Source organism: Polypterus senegalus, chromosome 2 (assembly GCF_016835505.1).
Source record: "Polypterus senegalus isolate Bchr_013 chromosome 2, ASM1683550v1, whole genome shotgun sequence".
NCBI classification, from domain to species: Eukaryota; Metazoa; Chordata; class Cladistia; order Polypteriformes; family Polypteridae; genus Polypterus; species Polypterus senegalus.
Window position 1 is genome coordinate 148,660,246 of NC_053155.1, and position 16,201 is coordinate 148,676,446.

At 38.4% G+C, this 16,201-nt stretch overlaps 1 protein-coding gene across 3 annotated transcripts in view; it reads right to left on the bottom strand.

The window, feature by feature from the left end:
* Nucleotides 1-4,766: 4,766 nt before the first annotated feature.
* si:ch211-168k14.2 (phospholipase D1) overlaps nucleotides 4,767-16,201 on the bottom strand; it is a 213,282-nt gene continuing 201,847 nt past the window's right edge. For 2 of the 3 annotated variants that reach the window (XM_039744794.1, XM_039744793.1), the window contains 4 exons: nucleotides 15,661-15,795; nucleotides 13,588-13,741; nucleotides 10,413-10,530; nucleotides 4,767-5,419 (listed from right to left, as the gene is read on the bottom strand). In XM_039744794.1, coding sequence (XP_039600728.1) covers nucleotides 5,195-5,419; nucleotides 10,413-10,530; nucleotides 13,588-13,741; nucleotides 15,661-15,795 — 632 coding nt within the window. In that variant the 3' untranslated portion in view covers nucleotides 4,767-5,194. Of the gene's footprint in view, nucleotides 5,420-10,412; nucleotides 10,531-13,587; nucleotides 13,742-15,660; nucleotides 15,796-16,201 lie in introns of those variants that run through there. The other variant, XM_039744795.1, reaches the window with a different exon arrangement.

The following is a 16,201-nucleotide window of genomic DNA, read 5'->3' on the forward strand; positions in this document are numbered from 1 at the left end:
ACAAAACTCCATCATATCCCACAATTCCCAGCTTTGAAAAACCAATTGGACATCTAAAGAAATATAAACCTTGACATGGACATACTGAACACAATAATAAACCTTCTTTGTGGCACCTTTTGGAATAGAAAGGTGGATTTCAACTTGTTTAAGTAATTATCATTTTTTCCTTCGGCAATGCTGGTAATTAATCCAATAATTCGGTAAGGCTCCTACTTTATTTACCTTACTCGAGGGGGTCTCTGGCTTTTAGACTTATAATAAGATAACTAAAGCACACTTGTTTTAAGGAACAGAATAATACAATACATTAATAAACACAAGGATTATAAAATCATTATAACTGCATATATATACATATACAGTATATTGATACTCTGGATGCAGACAGACTAGACAGATGAACATGTAACATAGAGAGGCTGGTTTTTTTATTTCCTATTCAGATTTCAAATTTATCTTGACACAGATAAATAGTTTTACAATAACAAGTCTTTATGGATATCTAATGTTGTGTTGAGTTGTTACTTTGTTGTTTCTCCAGGTTCAAATGGAAGATTCTTCTTACATTGGAGTACACTCTCTCTTTGCTGTATGATCCTTTGTGGTGTGCAGTGCTTCTTTCAGTTAAGCCCTTTGCTCTGTCATCTGCAACTTCACAGGGAACAACAGCTCTCATTCTGGCACAAGTGCTTAGATGCTGAAGTTCCCTTCTTGAAGAATTGGTTGCTGCTGAGACTTCAATTTTTAGCTGAGCAAAATGGATCGCAGCTCTTAGATTCACAAACAGAAGAGTTTGTCAGCTTCAGGTTCCCAAGGAAGAGCTGCTTGTAGCTTTTTAGTTTCAAAGAGCAGGTTTAGAGGTTTTCAGTCATTTTGGAGAGTGAGAGCAGAGGTCTAGTGGGAGTTACCCCAGAGTTCTCTTGAGAAAGTCACCCAAGAGAGCCAGAGTGTGCACCAAGTGCAGTGGGTATTAACAGAATGTATAACTTCTTCTGATTAGATTAAAGTTAATTTCAGTTACAAACTCAGGGTCTCCTCATAGGTGAGTTCTTCTGTCCATCAGAGATGTTATTCATTGATTTATAGGTTTTTATTCTTCCTTGAATCCATTTCACACTTTCTGTTCCATGAACGCTGCAAATGGGCATTTGGACTCTGATTTGCACCTTTGTTAGCAGATGAAGTCCTGGAAGATCCTGGGACAAGCTGGCATTCAGTTACTTAGTTTGGAATGTAGATGAGGGAAGGCATAGCTGGATGTCTGCTAAATGTGCAGCCTTTATAGGCCTGGTGTGCCACTAAAGCCTAGCAGAATGTATAATGCCCAAAGTGTCCTACACAACACTACACACTTTTCTTTGAATATAATTTCAATTATTTTACACTTTGTTGTTTAATACATTTTTACTTATTGCTATATTGTTACGACACATGAAAGCAATGGGAAGATAAGGGGATTGTAAATCATATTGTGACAATGCAGGTTGGTTGCATGCTCCCATCATCTCTCCGGGAGCCCTTGAACTCTAAACCATAAGTAATGTTACAGATGAGCTTAGCAGTGAGGCAACAACATAGCAAGGGGATGGTGTAAAAGTGTCAAGTGCTTTTATTAAAATAATCAACAAAAACAAGTGCTTCAAAGATTCAAATAAATAATCCATAAAAGCAAGTGCGTGAACGTGGAAGTTAAAATCCATTAGAAAAATCTTCTAAGAACAACGAGGTTAAAACACAATCCAAAGCCCGGTATCTTTTACTTGGCGTCTCTCCTGTTTCTCCCATTTGGGCCCCCCAACAAGAGAGCAGCTGACCTTTTTTCCGCTCAACTGGTCTGGAGGCCTCCCGATCCCTGGCTTCAGTCGCGCACTCATCCCAGACCGAGACTTGGTTTCCTCGACGATCAGGACACTCACGTGAAGGACTTCACCAAACTAGCCTCCCGACTCCCGTTGCCTTCACAGCCTTACATAGCCTGTCGTCTTTCAACTGGTCACTCCAGCTCCTTAATTGCTCAGCTGGAGCGACCACTTCCTCCAGCCCCACCGAGTGTCGGGCAAACACTCCCCTCGTGGGCTCACCTCCCAGCTGACTACTTTCACTCATTCGAGCCTGCTCTTGCTCGCTTGCTAGCTCTCCTTCTCCCTCACACCGGCACTCTCTCCCCACGCTGCTTCCTGCCTTCTCTTGCAAACTCCCGTTCTCTTCTTTCTTTCTACTTAGCTGACTTGCACTTATATATATCAAGAGGGCGAGGTAGCTGTGGCAAATCAGCAGCCCCAAGCACAATCACGGATGTGGATGATTTCTCACCTGTGTACTTCTGTGAGAAACGCCCACATCACGATTCATCCCGGGACCCGCTTCAGCCACACTACCACGGCCCCTCGCTAAGCCGCGAGTGCGGTGATTATTTAAAAGTGGCCCTTTTTGCATGAGCTGTAGACCCACTACACCACACATATATGAATTCTTTTATGAGATGTCAATTCTTATCTAGTCGTGTCAGTCACATCCTAAAAATATGCATGGTCATCATGTCGCTTTGTATGAATAAGTGAGTGTATTAGAAGAGATTATGATAAACTGAAATTTTTGTCATCTGTGGAATTGTTTTCTGTGTTTTGTCCACTGTTGTTGGCCACTGTTTTTTGGCTTTACTTACTTTACTTATTTTACTATTTTACTTACTTTTTCTATTACCCAGTACTGCAAACAAAAAAAGTGAATTTCTGTCGTCATAATTCAAGAAGCTCTTATTAAGAATCGTAGAGATAAAAGTACAGTACTGCTGCCTGCTCCCTTAATGACACACTCACTGCTAGACAACTTACTTCTTTTGCACAGACCTTATATTGTTGTTCTGTTGTGGCTCTCATCCTGGTGGTTGTTTTTTGCCTTTTTAGTATTTTGTCATTGTGATTTTTTGAAAATTATTCTATTCTTGTTGTTAATTTTCTATTAATTTCTTCTGTTAGTTCAGATAGTTTTTAATTCTTTTCTGTTGCAATTCTGTCATTCAGCGTTTGCATGTTTTCCTCTGAGGAGGGACAAGGCCCTTGTTGAATTGCAAACTCCAGACTCATCACAGTTCCTCTCGATTATTTTAGGGACCTGAAGTCCCTGCTTTTGTGCAGTAACATTAACTTTGGTTTATGTTAGTCTTCTCTCTTTAGCTTTGTTAAGTGTGGTTTTGTTTTATTTGCAGTCTTATAATTTCTATGTTCACTTTGCATTGTGGAGTTTTGGGCTTTATCTGCTAATGTAACTTTTTGTGGTTATTTTTGAACTATTCTTTGCATTTATATATTTTGCATTTATATTGCTATGCTTATTTATTGCTAATATTTATGTTTGATATCTTTATATGTTCCTCCATTCCTTGTGTTTTGTGGATTGAACCTCAAGAGTTGGGACAACCCTGAAGAACCACCTTCAGCCCTTATAGTGAGATGTGAGAGATGGTCTCAGCAGTGGTTCATTGAATTTGCTGGACTTTGTGGAGTAAGTTCATCATTGAGAGAATCTCTGTAGTGATTTTTGTGAATTTTTGCTACTGGTTATTAGATTTTGCCATTGGATTATGGATTGTCAATTGTTTGCCTAACATTGCCTTTTTTAGGCATATCCTCTGCACCTATATTTTGGATTTCTGATATTTTTTGGGGTTTTCTATGTATCTTTTTAATAAGTTCTCAATTTATAATTATTTGTGCTGGAACATTTTTCATTTAGCCAGAGCTGTTACTTTAACTTTTCCTAGAGGGGCATTTTCATATAGTTTGGTAAATTTAAGGTATTGTGAATTTTAAAACTCAATTTCTCATTTTGAGCCGGAGTAGGGTGAAGGTTCTGACCTGCTTTATGGGACATTTAGAAGGCCTCATACATTTCTCACCATGTTTGTGACTTCATCATATAACAGTTAAGTAGTTGCTTATTTTGTTTGAACTTGTTATTCATTTTCTTTGTGAATTTTTATTTTTTTTAGTTGCATTCCGAAATGTATTTTATATGTTTGCTTTTGAATTGTAGATTTTTATTGTATTTAGAATTCTTCCATTATTTAATTTTACATATAAATGTTTTATTTTTGTGATTAGTGTTTCTTGAGGGGTTTGCTCCGCTTGTCTGCAATAATTTAACATTATTCAATTTCCCTTCATTATTCTCTAGCTTTTACATTTCTTTTTTTTTTTTAACATTTTTCAGCCCAATGTAAAGATTCCATTAAAAAACAATTTTGGGAACTCTAAAACCCCTGAAACTTGACCCTGCCATCATCTGAAAATGAGAAGCACATAGGAATACACGTGTGTGTATGCCAATTCAGTGGGTGCAATAATTGTGTTACTAATGAACAATGCAGAAATGTGTGTGAAAATGCAAAAATGCTTATGCTAAAATTTCACAAATAACCATTTCATAAATAAAGAGTCATACTTTTACAACATCAGTGTGAACAAATTGTCAAGTGAAAACTGAAAAAAATATAGATGAACAAATACGTATTTGAGGCGGCACAGTGGTTCAATGGCAGTGCTGAAGCATTGCATTAAGGACACCCGGGTCCCCCGTGTGTTGGGTTTACATGTTCTCCTTATGTCTGCATGGGTTTCCTCCCACCGTCCAAAGACACACAAGGTTAAATAAATAGGCAACACTATACTGGCCCTAGTATGGCTGCGGTGTGTGTGTTTGCCCTATCCAGGCTTTTTTCCGTTTTGGTCCGTATGCCAGCTAGGATAGACTCCAGGCCACCGTGCATCTATGGTCTGGATTAAGGAGGTTAGAAAATTACATGACATGACATAATGCATATTTGTTTTTTATTATTATGAAATGCAATACATTCAGATTTGAAAAACATGACACAACAATGGAATTCAAGAGTTCTAATACTGCAAAAACAATGCAGCAGAACTGATGAATAAATTTGGTTTGTATCCCCTTGTATTCAGATAAGAACTGGTAAACAGCTACATACCTAGTGACCCCAGCATACTGCTACATAATGCATGTAACATAATCTTATTTGTAAGTGTTTACATATTTGGTTCCTTTGGAGATACAATGATGTCTTTGTTTGCCTTCACCCTTCAAATTTTGTCATATGGAGACTAAGCACACACTTACAAAGTACACAACAACTGTGGAAGTTGGAGTGCTGTTAGTTATTTAACGACCGCACTTAAGTCCAAAGTTCAACAGGCATCATGCCTTCTTTAGAGTTTATTGAAGGGAAGAGGTTCTCCTCTGACAGAAAAGAAAAAGGAAACTGGACCAGAAAGCCACGGATTTTTCTCAGCTCCTCAAAAGCTTGTAGTGGGTCTTCAGCTGCCATTGAAGGCCGAGACATGTACTCCCGCAGTATTTTATTGTTGAGAACAGCATCAGTAGGGACGCATCTGAAAACCTGTAGGTAGAAAATCCTTGTGTTTAGTGAACTCAAATACTGTGATGATTAGAAGATCTGTCCATCCAAATTGCTAATGGAAGCCAGTTTTGGGGTCATGTCATGGTAGCATTGAATGTAAGTCAAGAATCAACCTGGGATGGGAACCAGCACACTTAAATGATCATTATTGAAGGTCAGGGTATTAAGCTCACTTTTTCTTACATATGATGTTGTCCACAGAAGAATATCCACATAAGCCAGTTTCATTCTTTACAAAAGAATATTGTATTGCTGATATCGTTAAATCATCACGGATGCTTTTACCCATGCATCATTCCATTACAGAGTGGTGGGAGCAGACCCTGATATCAGCAGGCGTACTGAAGGTGATAGGGAATAAGCAACACTGTGCTTAACAGTCAAGTACCCCAGTGTCTCAGCCCCACTGCATGCTGATGAATGAAGCAAAGCACAAGGGCCTGGGCATGGCATGACAAAGCCATAACCAACAATGAAGAGGGCACCTCCAAAGCATCCAAAATGGGTTACACGTACAAGGAGGCGTCAGAGGTATTTCTGCCTGGCACTGACATTTCTGCACAAGAAAAGAGCAAGAATAGATGCTGATCTCAAAGGATAAAACAGACAAAATGCAACACTTGCAGTATTTTCTCAAGGGGCTCTCTAAGGTGCCAGAAGGGTGAAGAGGAGTGAGAGATAGCACAAGGGCAAGTGACAGGGCAAGAAGAACATGAAGCGACCAAATTGGCAAAAGTGCATAGTATGGGAATAAAGAACAGAAAGAAATAATAGCAAGTAGAATTTATTTAAGAACCATCAGTCTCCTGCCCAGAATGTTTTTGTGATTTCATATTGATTAAAAATGTAAAGCTTCAGATTCTTTCTTAAGTATACAGTATATAATGTAGTCAGAAAATAACTACAATGAGAAAGTTACTTACATAAAACAAAAAATAACTGGTGGCATTCCAAAGAGAATGAAGAATATACATATTACAATTTGTAGCATTAACTCCACAAAGGGGGGAAATGAGTTAAATATCTTAAAATAGTCTTTTATTCCTGAGCTGTCGACATCTATCAGGTGTCATCATCAGAGGAAAACGATGACGTACAGTAATATATGGTAATATATAGAAAACGAAAGGGTGGAGTTAGGTGTGTTTAAGAGGGGTGGATTGATAAGGTGGGATAGCCACGATTCACCCAGCTATCTGGCACTCTGAATCTCACTTGCACCAGGTCTCAGTTAAACGTGTGTCTGGTTAAACTGGCATGTGCACATATCAGAGACCGTGGATCCATCCTTCAGAGAGCATTGCAAAGTTCTTGTACAGGTATACATCTTGCGAGTGTTTACAATATATAATAAATGGCCGCAACAAATGGAAAAGTTTAAAGAATCTTCATAACGTATAACAGCAATCTGCTGAGCAGAACCATAAAAAAATAACTAAGGGTTTCTTCTCTGATTTACAGTATAAACAAGGATGGTGGGAAATAATATGATTTCACAGAATGCATTGAATATGGGGAGCCAGAGAAAAAAAAGTAAAAAATGAAATATGAGGAAATAAAAACAAGAAGTTCTACACTGTGAAGGATTTTGAAGGAGTATGCTGCAGTTGAAATTAAAAAAAAGGCACCAGGTTAATTTGTGTGAAAGATAAGAACAGACTTTCTATTGAAGATAAAATAAGTATAAATGTCAAAATTACTACCCAGCAGGATAGTATGATGTGAGGAGCCACAATGGTTAGACTGGTGCATTACCGATCAGAGTATTGATTCTCCTGCTCTGTCACTGCCTGTGTAGAGTTTACTGTATATGTTCTGTTTATGTTTATCCTCAGTGCACTCCAGTTTCTTCTCAAATGCCCTAAAATTGTAGGCACGTTAACAGAGGGTTCTAAACTGAATTTGTAGGTGTGTGTGTGTGTTAATGGGTGCTGCAGTGGACTGGTCTTCTGTCCAAGGTTCTTTTTGACCTCATGTCCGATGCTGCTAGAATGGATTTTGGTCCAACACACAACTCTGAATTGGATTAAGCAAGTTTGATGATGCAGTGTTACAATATGATGTGGCAACGCTGTAACTATCATACATAACGTATTCAATTTGAGCTGTATACATATGGTGTCATTTAGTTTAAGATGGATGAACATAGAGCGGTTGGGAGCATGTGTTGGTAGCGCATTGCCGCACTTACCACACAACAAACCACTTGGATTGGGGCCTGAGTGCAGCAAGGGATACCTCAGCACCTCACTGGAATAGTGTGAGGTTTTTTATGATCCTGCCACCAATCCCCATGTTTCTCCTGCCAGTTAGAGGACCTGCTTGCAGGGCTGGATGCAGGTTAACGTCATTCAGAGGACAAAGCAATTGCAGGTTAATGGCCTTGCTCAAGGGCTCAACAGAGCAGAGTCTCTTCTGGCATTTACAAGATTCAAACCGGCAACCTTCTGATTTCCAGCACAGATCCTTAGCCTCAGAGCCACCACTCTACCTGCAATGGATGAAGTATTGTTCTTAATTTTTTTTTTTTTTGAGTACTTGGGTAAAAGCAGGTTTAACTAATCATTTAGTTTGCTTTTCCCACCTCCTCAGCCCAGCAGACTGAGGCTTGAATTGATGGCTGGAGTTACTAACTCAGGCGTGCTGGAGATGCTTTAAAACAAGGGGGAAATCCATCTGAGGACAGAGGGAAAAGAAAGAAAAGAGCTACTCAGTCTCATTCTTCCTTCCTTAGCTACAATTGTTTTCCATTTTGAATCAAAATTACATGTTTTGTAGGCTAATTTGCATTTTTGAGGGAAATTATATTCTAAGTTCTACACCATGGTGAAGACTTTCTTCTTTTCTTGGAAATTGGATTTTTAACATTTTTTTAACTACTGAGATACATAATTTAAACAAAAACACTGACAACTTAAATAAAATGTCTGGGTGAGATACGGGGACAACATAGCTCTTAGCTAACCAAACAAGCCTGATTAACTGAATGTTCTCTTCTTGTTTCATCAAACATCCTAAGCTCTTGTGTTTTACTGTTTGTTTGTGTTTCTAGCGGTTTCTGATGAACCTATCATCATACACCTCACTGACACCACACATAAAGAAGAGATTTAGCCTAAGACTATCCTTTCATGTTACAAAATTCAGGAGCTGATCATATACTTCATGGAGCAGATCATGCATCCATCTAGTGTATATCACGGAAGATGCTGTTGAGAGGTTAAAAAGCTTTACATTTCTTGGAGTGTCTATCATTGATAACCTGAAGTTGACACATGATACCTCAGCTATTTTAAAGTACACTAACCAATGCCTTTAGCTGTCTGTATAACACATGCTGCTTTAAAAGGGCAAACTGTATTATTAAAGAACTCAGCCAGGCTGCATAGTAATGTGTCTTCACCTCTCATTCTGCCAAATAGTACAAAGCCATCGATTGAGGGACAGCCTCAGGTCATAAATGTCCTCAACAGTCACTTTATCAGACATCAGTGTTTTTAGCTATGGTGAGCCAAAATGTAATTTAGAGATATTTTAAATGGGCTTAGATATCTTCAACTGTAATTAAATTAATTTAACATACTTCCATAAACTGGATTTACAGACTTATTAAAATCTGGACTGGAAAGAAACCAACCAAAAGCAATTTCAATTATTTTTGGATTTTTATTATTAATTTTAATTCAGCACTAACAACATCACTCACTAGGAAATTTTTGCAATATTTTGCATGGACCATAAAGGCATTTGAATCTTTCAATGAAATGTCTACCACTGCTCCCATTCTAAGTCATCCTGATATTTCACTTTCATTTGAAGTCAAAGTAGGTGTGCTATTTTTCCAGCATTTTTAGAATACAGGAAAACTACATCCATGTACCTCTCTCTTGAGAAAAAAAACTAACTCATACTGAAGAAAATTAAATGGCGAATCTAGAATTACTCACCATAAAATTAGACTTTGAAGAATGGTGCCTTTAGTCAGAGGGTTTACATTCTTGATGCATTTAAAATTGACAAACCTACTTAATGCTAGACAGGCTCATTGGCTACTGTATTTTAGTAGACTTGACTTTGTAATGCTCCAGCTTTGCATGCTCCTTCAAAAAATGTTAGGCAATATGAAATTTCAGACACAGCTCCAGGTTAAAAAGATATTGTCCTTTCAGAAGTTTTTAAGATTGCACTGACTCAGTTATAGGGCCTCAACACTATGGAATGATTTGTTTGCTTATATAAGAGATGTTCCCTCATTCTAAATCCAAGCTGAAGACTCACTATTTTAGTATAGCATACTCTGATTAGAGCTGCTCAATAGCTGTGCATATTACATCTCTGTTTGTTAGTCATTTGTACAAAAATAGAATTACAATAATTATAAACCATTACTGACACTCCTTTGTTCTGTATCTCTTCATTTAATCCTGATGTGGCACTTGTTACTCCAGCTCAAAGGAAAAGGCCATCAGCAGTAAATGGCAACTTTGAAATCAAAAGGTTGAAAGGATTGTGTCCTCTTTCCTGACAACCCAGCACAGTCTTATTCTCTGGAATGCCGAGTAGGATATGGACAGCCAGTTGCCCTAGGTTTCCAGACGTTTAAGTTTGTCTTTTGACTTTGTTATAACTGACCGTGGACCCCCCATAGATTTGTTTTTTCAAAGAATGCTATTGATTGGAGTTTTAGGTTCCCTCTCCTCTGTTGTCAGCTAGCCATAGCGCATCGATAATGTTAATAGGCAGATATTACTAGGATCCATTTATATTATTCAGTTTGGAATTCCTTTTTTATTGTGTGTTTAAACTAATCTGCATTTTTATGTGTGTGAATTATATGATTTTCATGAAAAGTGAACAATGATTAAAATACAAGTAGTGTAAAATAAAACAAGCACAAGCTGCAGTCTTCCTTTAACCTAAAGATTATTTACACTATTAGTACAGCCTGTTCAAATGAGTACATAATACTTGCCTTATCATAGACACTAGCGTTCCTTGCAGCAGTAACCATCCAGATCTCCTTATAAAACCTGTCACAAATGGGATCACTTACATCCACACAAAAATCTTCAAGTAATCCTAAAACCAACCTGCAAGATAAAAGTGGTTGGATATGTGAGGGCAGTCAAAACCAATGATAGACATTTCTTATGAGTCATTATTTGCATAATGATATATTGCCTGAATGTTAAATAACACATAGTGTGTAGATAGTGTGTGCTCCAATTGTCTTTTCACACATTTTTTAAATAGTTTTCTTTTTTACACTGGTGTTAGCTCATATTTAAAAACTGACTGCTCAGTCATTTTTTAATGACATACAGTGCATCCGGAAAGTATTCACAGCGCATCACTTTTTCCACATTTTGTTATGTTACAGCCTTATTCCAAAATGGATGAAATTATTTTTTTTCCTCAGAATTCTACACACAACACCCCATAATGACAAAGTGAAAAAAGTTTACTTGAGTTTTTTGGAAATTTATTAAAAATAAAAAAATTGAGAAAGCACATGTACATAAGTATTAACAGTCTTTGCCATGAAGCTCAAAATTGAGCTCAGGTCCATCCTGTTTCCCCTGATCATCCTTGAGATGTTTCTGCAGCTTAATTGGAGTCCACCTGAGGTAAATTCAGTTGATTGGACATGATTTGGAAAGGCACACACCTGTCTATATAAGGTCCCACCGTTGACAGTTCATGTCAGAGCACAAACCAAGCATGAAGTCAAAGGAATTGTCTGCAGACTTCCGAGACAGGATTGTCTCGAGGCACAAATCTGGGGAAGGTTACAGAAAAAGTTCTGCTGCTTTGAAGGTCCCAATGAGCACAGTGGCCTCCATCATCTGTAAGTGGAAGAAGTTCGAAACCACCAGGACTCTTCCTAGAGCTGACTGGCCATCTAAACTGAGTGATCAGGGGAGAAGGGCCTTAGTAAGGGAGGTGACCAAGAACCCAATGGTCACTCTGTCAGAGCTCCAGAGGTCCTCTGTGGTGAGAGGAGAACCTTCCAGAAGGACAACCATCTCTGCAGCAATCCACCAATCAGGCCTGTATGGTAGAGTTACTAGACAGAAGCCACTCCTTAGTAAAAGGCACATGGCAGCCCGCCTAGAGTTTGTCAAAAGGCACCTGAAGGATTCCCAGACCATGAGAAACAAAATTCTCTGGTCTGATGAGACAAAGATTGAACTCTTTGGTGTATGCCAGGCGTCATGTTTGGAGGAAACCAGGCAACGCTCATCAGCAGGCCAATACCATCCCTACAGTGAAGCATGCTGGTTGCAGCATCATGCTGTGGGGATGTTTTTCAGCGGCAGGAACTGGGAGACTAGTCAGGATAAAGGAAAAGATGACTGCTGCAATGTACAGAGACATCCTGGATGAAAACCTGCTCCAGAGTGCTCTTGACCTCAGACTGGGGTGACGGTTCATCTTTGAGCAAGACAACGACCCTAAGCACACAGCCAATATATCAAAGGAGTGGCTTCAGGACAACTCTGCGAATGTCCTTGAGTGGCCCAGCCAGAGCCCAGACTTGAATCCGATTGAACATCTCTGGAGAGATCTTAAAATGGCTGTGCACCGACGCTTCCCATCCAACCTGATGGAGCTTGAGTGGTGCTGCAAAGAGGAATGGGCAAAACTGGCCAAGGATACGTGTGCCAAGCTTGTGGCATCATATTCAAAAATACTTGTGGCTGTAATTGCTGCCAAAGGTACATCGACAAAGTATTGAGCAAAGGCTGTGAATACTTATGTATTTCATGTGATTTCTCAGTTTTTTTTTCATTTTTAATAAATTTGCACAAACCTCAAGTAAACTTTTTTACGTTGTCATTATGGAGTGTTGTGTGTAGAATTCTGAGGAAAAAAATGAATTTAATCCATTTTGGAATAAGGCTGTAACATAACAAAATGTGGAAAAAGTGATGCGCTGTGAGTACTTTCCACTGTAATAGCTAAAGGTCATCCACATCTTTTTTGTTTTTTATTCTCTACTCTATTCTGATCATCAAGGATAATGTTATTGTAAAGTGGGTATTATTTATTCATTCTTTTTCCAAACAATTTTAAGCATTTTAATAGCTTATATCATGTCACCTCTTAATTCCTGTTTACTTAAACTGAAAAGACTTGTTTCTAGCTCATACCAAACAACCCCTGTGACAAAGGATGCTATATCAACGCCTGACCCGACACAGACAGACACGGGAGGCACACTGATAAAACAGATAAATCTTTTTCTTTCTCCAGTAGGCAACACCTTTCCCGTTCCCAAAGGCACAACACAGTCCCATAAACACATCACAGTTCTTTTTCCTCTTTATCTCCTCCACTCCTCTTTCCAGCAAGGTTTGTTTCCCTCCTCCCGACTCTGGCTCCCAGAGGGGTGGCTGCTAGCTCCTTTTATAGACCACCCGGAAGTGCTCCAGGTGTTTGATGACTGATTTCCAGCTGTACGTCCGGGTGTGGTGGAAGAACCGCCCACAAGGGCTCAGGTACCACTGCAGCACCCCATGGTGGCACCCCCGAATCCCAACAGGGTCGTAGAGAACTCCATCTCCCATAGAGCCCTGTGGGAATTTGAGGCACCACTGCTACCCAGGGGGGCTCCCATCTAGTGTCCCGGGGAAGATACTGATCAGTACATGCCTCTTCCCCCGGACCATATACAGAATAAAGTATCTATCTATCTATCTAGAAGAGGCATCCCGGCCAGGCAAGGGCCCCGGCCGTCCACCACACCCCATAATCAGTTTATCTCTGCACTTAATCTGGTATTCATTTATTTATTTATTACAGTACGTGATATTCCAGATGTGGTATCAATAGGGCATAAGTACAACTTCCTTTGATTTCTACTTGGCACACAGTTTTATGTAACCCCACATCCTCTTATCTTTTTGAGTAACTTCTGAATATTCTCAGTTTGTGGATGGTGACGACTGCAACTCTGAAGTCTTCCTCATATGTTGAAAGGACTTCACTTACCTCAGCTTCAATTATAAAAATCATATAAATATACTAACAATTACATCATAGATCTTTATAAAACAACCTTGGATGTAGAAAATTAATGTAAACATAAAGGTTATTTGATACTTTGTTTATTCCAAAAGAGGCAAACAAGTTGACAATAATACCTGAAGCACTTGAGTCTTAGTGAAAGAGCAAATCGTCCAGCTTTGTAGTCTTTGCCATCCATTACAGAGGGCACAAATTCTGTGTCTTCAACTATGACAGCTATCTCGCTATCTCTCTTTCCCAGCATGCTTCTATCATTGATGTTGGCAGACCCTGTTGAAAACATTGGTTATAATTAGCATAGGCTGGCTCTTTTTCCTACTGATTATGCTAATATTATGTACGTGATTCAAATATGAGATTTTTCATTACCATGTCCTACACACACTTTCAACAGGCTGACTTTCATGTTTAGATATTGAATTATATAAATGGAAGGATATTTTCACTTTTATACAGGGTGTAATTATTGGCAAAAAAAGATCCTGACTACATATCATACATAACAGAACAGATTTTCCCCTTATCATTTTGTGTGTGGCTCACCTTGCACAGGACTTGCACTTCTAATTTATTCTTTGTGTGGAGTGCCCTCTGCTGGGCTATTAACAGACTTTTTCTTCACAGACTTCATACTTAAATAAAAAATGCCTTTTCTGCACTCTGTAAAAATCTTTTTTAACTATTTTAAAAGTAACAGTATTTTTTTTTACTTTAATAACAAGAAAAAATAAACATTTTAAAAGCGACCACTATTCATACCAATACAAAAAAATAGGTCCTCAAAATGACTCACAGTTTCATAACCTTATGTCACCTAATGCAAACAATTATCCAGCAAAATATTCATGATAGACAGTAGTTATGATTTCATTAAAGGTCAGAGCCTAGCAGGTTTCCATTGCCAATAGCTGTAGGTTAAGCAACAAATTGCTTTTAATCTTTTTCATGTTGAGCATTAGCTTGTCACCTTCTGACATGCGGAAACTCTTATTGCGTATACTGAATTATTTTTGTAATTGTCAAATACAGCAACAAAATTCACTTAATTACTAGAATGTATGATGACAACATGGGAAACACAATATTTTCTGCACTCAAAAGAAAATAATCTATGGAAGCAAATACTTGATCTTGATATTGTGAAGAAAGTAAAGAAAGCCAAAGAAAACTCATGTAAGCCCTGAGCGTCAGTCAATGTTGGTAATGTCTATTTGTTTTTGCCTTCTCTCGTGCATTTACAGTAAAACAAGTGATGAAGGTGTATATTCGTTGCTAAAAAATGCAAATAGAAAAAGAAAGAAGTGAAGAAAATAGTGCCTTAGTGTGTCTCAAGTCTGAATCATTCATTAAACAGTTGGATAGAGAGCATGGCTGTTAGCCAGACTTGGGGTGGTGACTCAAAGAAATAAACTGATATCAAATTACTAACTTGTCTAAAATTTTAACATGATTTCTTTAATGATTACTTCCTAGAAAAATTCCTTTTCTAATTTGTTAGCTTTTGTGCTATTTTTTAACATATGTAAAGCTACAAAGGTTAGTGCCCTGCTTAAACAGAAGGGCTGGCTGATCCACCTGCCACCACAATAATAAAATCCAATCTACCTTACCACCTCCAAGCTCCTTTAGTTCTTAATCTAAGAGGGTTTATTCCTTTTCTAGTTCTACTTAGAATTACATCTAGGTCCGGAATAGATCTACACTTGCACTAGGGGAAACCAAGTCATAACTCCTTCTAGATGCACTTGATGTCACTGCAGCCCTAGACATAGCTTTGTCCTTTAAGGTCCTTTGACTCCATGACAGCCAAATACCTGCCTGTGTATGAAGAACAGCATTATGCATCTGGCACTATATGCCCGCTAGTGTCCTGTTGGAACCTCCTAGGTGACTCCTTACAATGACCTGTGCGGAGCCTGTCTAAGAAATAGCTGGGATCTAGTACAGAGACATAAGAAACACTAAACTAGTAACAAATAAACTGACATAGTAGCACTTACACTGTGAACTGCTGGTAGTCAGCCCATTGCAACAGCTAGAGAGACAGATAAAGTAGTGACTATAGATACAGTAGATAGATAGATAGATAGATAGATAGATAGATAGATAGATAGATAGATAGATAGATAGATAGATAGATAGATAGATAGATAGATTAGTTTTTACGAGTTTTGTGCCCTCCAATTTACCAATTATGACAGTGTTGTCATCCACAATCATCAGTTTGCTGTGTACGTAGATCAATTCTGTAACTAGCTTGCCATCCAATTCAGCATGAGTTCTCAGGCCACAGAATGAGATGTAGTTTATCCAAAAATCTGCCACTGCAGCAAAGAATACAGCAGATGTCACAGCAGGAATAAGGGAATGACACTCAATGACAGTGATGGCAATTACATGAATTTATTTGTCTTTATTTCAAGCACAGAGCAAACAATGGCCAGTAAACTGTGTACAGAAATTACATTCTCCCTGGTACATGGCTGCAAGCTTGAATGTTGGTGGGCATTTAGTTATTTTAATATGAAGTCAGCTTGATACATTTCATATGTTGTCCCTACTTCAATACACTTAAAATTACAATTACAAAGTTAAATGAGTAATCATCTTATAATACAGTACCTCTTAAATGCCTATTCAACATTTAATGCCTATTCAACACTCTAATGCCTTCAGCTCCTAAATTCAGTACAATGGGTGTCTTTGTAGTGGACAGACTGTCCAGCCTCC